The following is a 7,131-nucleotide window of genomic DNA, read 5'->3' as shown; positions in this document are numbered from 1 at the left end:
ATCTGCTTCACTCATCTGCTTTATCGCTCAGTATCGGTATCTGAGACACTTTAAATCCAGATCAGTGGAGTGAAATCTGGTCCACAAGCAGCATAAAAGAGCGACTTGCACACTGAGCTACTGAAGAAGTCAGAATAAGGCACTATGACACAATGCAGTCCAGATCTGAAGAGTCACAACAGTCAGTTCTCATCTTTTAAGTGCCGCACATTATTCTACGCAATGCAACAAGAAATAAAACAGGAAGTACACCCTCTTAAAAGACTCCACTGTGATTTTCTTACCGAAAACATACACGAAGTACACGTTAAGCAGAGAGACATGTTATTAGCAGGTAAGACTACACTGACGACGCCACTGAATCCTATAAAGCTACTCATGTGCCGTTTCCTGCTGAGTTCCTAACAGCCATGCAAGCACAATCTCAAACAGGAAGTAGATTTTGAGATGGATCTATTGCAAGTGTGAGCGTATCCATGTTTTATAAGAACAGTGATATTTGGAAGTACAACACTGAGATTCTGGCTGCATTCAGAATGGAATACGAGCGCTCTGCATACTGCACAGTATATACTGTACGCTGTCTACTATAGCATGTGAAACAGTCTGGATTATTAATATTAAATGATACGCATTTAAAACGGTAGTATGCTACATTGTTGTCACATGACCTGTTTGGCACATTTTTTTAAAACACATTTTGTGTAAATGTAAGAGTAGTGTTGTTAAAAGTATTGACTTCGATACCAAGTCAGTACTGAAATTTTAAAATGTGACATTTTAAGCGGATTCTTAAACACCTCTGATTGGCCGTTGTGTTCATGCACTCAACAGATACGTCTGTGATTGGCTACAATGATCAATGCACGGGAGTGTTTGAAAGCAGGCGTCTACCAGCGGACCGGTCTTGCTTTCAAAGGCTCCCGTGTGTATCTGTGTAAGCGCTCGATGAAGAGCGTCATTGGTGTCTATTTACAACATGTTTTTGAATCACTGATCACGGTAGCCAATCACAGACATATCTGATGAGCGCGTGAACACAATAGCCAATCAGAGGTGTTTACGAATCCGCTCGACAGCGCTCAAAGCATCACATTTTTAACATTTCAGTACTGACTTGGTATCGAAGTCGGTACTTTTGACAACACTACTCTAGAGCAGGGCTGGGCAGCTCTGGCCCTCGAGATCAGTGTTGCCAAGTCTGCGGTTTTCGCCGTGGAATTGGGGATACTTATAAGCTGTTGCGCAGGTTATTTTTTTTACGCTGGTTTATTTCCACCCCCATATGTACAATTTCGGCACTCCAACACCCTCAAAACATCCCCAGGCATACAAATTCAATGGATAATTCGGCCGCCCAATGGAGAAAATCGGACTACTTTTGATGCGCAGACCTGGCAACCCTGCTTGAGTTCTGCTTTCCTGCAGAATTTAGATCCAACCTTGATCAAACTAACCTGTCTGTAGCTTTCTAGTAATCCTTAAAGGAACACTCCACTTTTTTTTTGGAAAATAGGCTCATTTTCTAACTCTCCTAGAGTTAAACAGTTGAGTTTTACCATTTTCGAATCCATTCAGCCGATCTCCGGGTCTGGCGGTACCACTTTTAGCATAGCTTAGCATAGTTCATTGAATCTGATTAGACCGTTAGCATCTCGCTCAAAAATGACCAAAGAGTTTCAATATTTGTCCTATTTAATAGCCATATCGGCCTAGAAAATCCCAACTTATCATTTTCCGTCGGTCTTAGTACACGATGTAACTACAGAAGAGTCAAGTTTTAAATAGGAAAAATATCGAAACTCTTTGGTCATTTTTGAACGAGATGCTAACGGTCTAATCAGAATCAATGAACTATGCTAAGCTATGCTAAAAGTGGTACCGCCAGACCCGGAGATCGGCTGAATGGATTCAAAAACGGTAAAACTCAACTGTTTAACTCTAGTGGAGTTGGAAAATGAGCCTATTTTCAAAAAAAAAAAAAGTGGAGTGTTCCTTTAAGACATTGATTAGCTTGTTCAGATGGGTTTTATTAGGGTTGGAACTAATCTCTGCAGGAAAATGGATCTCGAGAGCCAGAGTTGCCCAGCCCTGCTCTAGATGCAGGTTATGATCGGAATGAATCAGGGCCGTAATCAGCATAGACATTGAGGGGGACAAGTCCCCGCCCCCTTAATAATTAGAAATGGCAAAACTGTCCACCCAACATTTGAAATTCTTGCACTGCTCTACTGCACTTCATTACGCAGCTCTCTGTATGTTGTTAGGATGACAAAAAGGTTACATGACAAAGGTTACAAAAAGTTACATTTTTAAGTCTCGGCGGTCTAACAGTGCTCGTCAATGTCAAAATGATTGAGATGGCCAATCAAATCAAAGTAGGCGGGGTTTACTGTTACTGTGAATTCCAGCTTGAAGCGTTAGTTTAATGTTGAAAGAGAGTGAGGTAAATAGCGAAACATTTAATACTGTTTTGCGACTGAAATGTTAAAAGACAGACAGTAACATCAAGTGATGCAAACTACTCAACGTTTTTTCTCAAATATGGCTGTTTTGAATTGAAAATATGCATTTACGTAATTCATGTAATACCTAACCAAGTGTGGCAAGACATTAAGCATAGCATACAAATAAAAGTAGCCTACGTGTGCATATTTTAGTTCAAAAATGATTATTTTTCAACTAGAATTAGACCTAGAATTTCCTTCACTGTTCTGTTTATATATGATTTTTTTTTTTAAAAATTGGTCCCCCCAATGTTCAAGACATCATTACGGCCTTGGAATTAATTGCGAGCATTCTGCATACTACTACATACTTCATAGTATACAATATATACTGCCTACTTTTTTTTTTAAATAGTATGCTAAATATTGTGCAGTATGCAAACACATTTTTCACATTTTTGCCCAATTTCATGCAAAAAAATTTGGAAATTTTGTCGCATATAAAAGATATGCACTATGCCATTTCAAATTCAGCCAAAATTAAGACTGGTATTACTTTTTGTTCATTCATTACACTGGAAATTAAAAAAAAAAAAGAGGGATATATTGTTCCACACAGTGTATTGTTTCCATAATGCACATTTCAGTAAATATAGTAGGTCATTTGGTTCCAATGCAGAAAATTTGCATACTGTGCAAAGTATGCAAACTGCAGAAATAGTATGAGAAGTATGCTATTCCGAACATACCTTTTGTGTTTCGCCAAACCTTGTTCCTGTCCACCTGACTAAAGGTGTATTCATGCCATGTCGGAATTACCGTAATTACGAGATTCCGACTTGTAAAAAGCGTAAACTCTGACTTGTGCTACCTGACTGCTGCAGATTAATTTTGGTGTTGATAGTGTTGAATGAGTCCGAGGACGTGCTCAGAGTAGAACATCACGGGTTGACTTCTCAAAATTACGGTAATTATTACAAGGCGTAAACGTAGAATACATTTAGACATACAGAGGAATCATGGGAAATGTAGTCATAAGATCTGGGCTGATGTACAGTATGAAGAGAGGAATGAATGAAACTATTCGCATGAATTTAAAGAGTTGAAAGACACGATACTTCCAAATTTTTATCAACTCAGCTGAGCCCCCAACTAAACTAAAAAGTTCTGCTATCAATAAATAACACGACAAAGCGCACCGGTACATTCTTTCCTTATAATAACTACTTATAATTCATAACCTTACTAACATAATACATATCTAGAGTGGGATATGAATAAATCGAGCAGTGCATTCTAGAGGCGTTCGAAGCTTATTGTCACATGTGAGTCACAACTCAAGCAAATAATGAAAGCTTATGGTCTGACATCATACTTCATAGGTGCAAAGTAAATTTTGTCTGGTTTCGGCTGCTAGCTTCAGATTTTAATAGTTTCACATTGTTTGCATTATAAAACATGATGTACTGACATTAGTTATTGAGATTCTTATGGTAAGTTATCGTCAAGCAGCGGGATACAATTGATACATAAAACACAGTCACACACACACACGCACACACACTCAAACATACCTCTAACAAGTGCTTTAAACCTTAATACATGACTAAAAAAAACAAGAACAGAAAATATTAGCCCTATGTAAGAGGAAATGCGTTCATACCCCAACATACAGCCAATCAGTGGCGCTAGTCCCATGTGAACCAATCACATTTAACTTTAACAAATCACCTGACAGTTACACAACCAATGACGTGTGACATCTCTACCCCTCCATGTAAGGAGCAGCCAATCATCCGTAACAATCATGATCTGATGATAATCACGTCCAGTCAGACGTCAGACAAGAAGTGTTCAGCTCTGGTCTTCTCGCAGTTCGCTGGGCAGAAACTTGTATTGCTGCTGTCGGATGTGGGCGAGTTTCTTCCGGGCTTCCTCTAACTCCCTCTCCTTTCTTAGCATCTCCTCCTGTGCTGCAATGATCTGGAAATAATGCAAAACAATTACTCACTGAATGGGCATCATTCATAAAAAATGAGTAGAACAAATTTCCGTGTAAGTCATTTGTAAAACAATCCTTGTGTAAAGTGTTGCACTGCAACATAATTTAAAGGGGAACTATAATGATACCCCACAGATCATTTATTATAGCTTGTCAAATTAGTCCCTATTTGGGTGCGAGCAAAAACATGCTGTTATTGTGTGTGTCCCTTTAAATGCAAATGAGCTGCTGCTCCCGACCCGCTTTCCAGAAGAGGGCGGAGCTTTAACAGCTCGCGCTTCGGTTGCTCAACAACAACAAAGCCGGAGAATCTCACGCAGCCAAAATGACGATTGTCAGTAACGGTGTTCAGCCTTATATTGTTCAAACCGAAGTGGGACTCTAAAATTTACTCGCCCCCTTTGTTGCATGTTCTTGGGGGCAGGGTTTATGTAAATTTTAGGATTAGTGATGTCATAATCAACTCAAATCGTAATCAACTACCCCTTTAAAAACAATGTATATAAAATTCCTTCTGCTCATGTTTTATGAAAAAATGTGACATGAATGAGAATGCACATGAATGCAAAAAATGTGCTACACTAGCTATGTTTTCTTCCAAAGTTGCGAATTTAACTTGTGCGCAAATTTAGAATTTCGCATAAAACATTTGCGAATAAAACAGTGTTTCCATCCAGTGAGTCGAAGATAACAAAATCGTCACTTCCTGATAAACTGGTGCTAAATATCACTAAGAAAAGTGGAAGTAGCTGCAGTAGAAACCACTTTATATAATTATTTTCATATATAATAAATTATTTGCACCTCAGAGTGTACAGACGAAACACAATAAATGCTGTCATGTTTGTGAACGCTTCTGGAAGGGACAATTATACCGAATCACTTTTACGACAGACTTTGCACAGGCATTACAGAATGACCAAAACAGCATTTCGGATGCTGTGCAACGAGATCTAGTTATGCCTTCCCATTGCAAAATCAAAATTTTTTTTTATGCGTATCAAGGAATTTATTCAGTAAAAGTGTTTCCATCATAGTTCATGCGTGTTTTTGTATCGCAAACATTTTTTATCGAACTCGTTTGAGCATACTTTTTTATGCGCATTTTTAGAATTAACGCACATCTTGGCGTTTCTATCCAGTGTTTTTTTATGCAATATCCCAAAATGCGCATAAAAATAGGTGGATGGAAACATAGCTACTGTAATTACAACGAATTTATTAGGGCCCGAGCGCCGATGGTGTGAGGACCCTATTGTAATTGCTTCTCCGCATTTTTTAGGGCCTAAAAATACCATAGTCTGATAAGGGTTTCAGAATTAGGTGTGGCAAAATGGCTCGATAGCGCCACCTACACAATTTCACTTAAGCGCCCTTCGCGCTACGTTTCACGGACAAGTATAAAATTCGGTAGACACAGGTAACAGCCAAATACCTACAAAAAAAGGCCCAAGGTGCAAAATCTGTAAACCCAACAGGAAGTGAGATATTTTGAGTTTTTGCCATTTCCAGATGTTGTACTTTAACAAACTCCTCCTAGAACTTTCATCAGATCAAAATCATATTTGGTCAGTCTAATCTAAAGGCCTTTGCGATGTTAAATTGCGAAGATCTCAAGTTTTCGCTGAAGGGCGTGTCCGTGGCGGCCTGACAAATTTCAATGTTTTGCCATGAAACAGGAAGTTGTTGTAACTCGGGTATACAATGTCCGATCTGCCCCAAACTTCACGTCTGAGAACAGTCCTGCCCTGAACACATCTACATGTCAATATTCAGTTATAGTAATAGCACCACCCACTGTCAACAGGAAGTGACGTGTTTAACACTATGATGCACTTCTAGCAACATATTAAAATATGCAATTGAGTGCTAAACATACTAGAAACATTCTTAAACATGCTAGCAACACTTAGCTGAGTGCTAAAGCATGCTATTATCATCATGAAACAGGATGTTGTTGTAACTCAAGCATACAATGTTCACTCTGCCTCAAACTTCACATTTGATAATAGTCCTGGCCGATTTCAAAACATTGCTTCATGAAGCTTCGGAACGTTACGAATCTTTTTTGTGTCGAATCAGTGGTTCGGAGCACCAAAGTCACGTGATTTCAGCAGTTTGGCGGTTTGACACGCGATCCGAATCATGATTTGACACAAAAGATTCATAACACTCCGAAGCTTCCTGAAGCAGTGTTTTGAAATCGGCCATCACTAAATAAGTCGTTATTTTGTTTTTTTGGCGCACCAAAAATATTCTTGTCGCTTTATAATATTAATATTGAACCTCTGTACTCACATGAACTGATTTAAATGTGTTTTTAATACATTAATGGATCTTGAGAGAGGAAATGTCATTGCTGGGTATGGAGGCCTCACTGAGCCATCGGATTTCATCAAAAATATCTTAATTTGCGTTCCAAAGATTAATGAAGGTCTTACGGTTGTGGAACGACATGAGGGCGAGTAATAAATGACAGAATTTTCCTTTTTTGGGTGAACTGACCCTTTAATGTGACATGGATGCGCATGAACGCAACTGACAATTTTCGCAAAAATTGTTTACACAAATTCATTTGGCTTTTGTTGCTTGAATGTGACAAATGCGGATGAATACAATGTACGCAAGGATAGTTTACATAAATTATTTTCTCTTGTATCTCTGATGAATGCTTCTGTTTGT

The 7,131-nt window shown here is 38.7% G+C and overlaps 1 protein-coding gene across 2 annotated transcripts in view; it reads right to left on the bottom strand.

Moving 5' to 3' along the window:
- Nucleotides 1–2,333: 2,333 nt before the first annotated feature.
- Nucleotides 2,334–7,131, bottom strand: part of tln2b (talin 2b) — a 193,318-nt gene continuing 188,520 nt past the window's right edge. For both annotated transcript variants that reach the window (XM_048157655.1, XM_048157656.1), the window contains one exon: nt 2,334–4,430. In XM_048157655.1, coding sequence (XP_048013612.1) covers nt 4,302–4,430 — 129 coding nt within the window. In that variant the 3' untranslated portion in view covers nt 2,334–4,301. The remainder of the gene's footprint in view (nt 4,431–7,131) is intronic.

The sequence above is a fragment of the Megalobrama amblycephala genome, linkage group LG15 (assembly GCF_018812025.1).
Source record: "Megalobrama amblycephala isolate DHTTF-2021 linkage group LG15, ASM1881202v1, whole genome shotgun sequence".
NCBI classification, from domain to species: domain Eukaryota; kingdom Metazoa; phylum Chordata; class Actinopteri; order Cypriniformes; family Xenocyprididae; genus Megalobrama; species Megalobrama amblycephala.
Note: the sequence above shows the minus strand (reverse complement) of the source record. Positions and strands in the feature narration are given on the sequence as shown.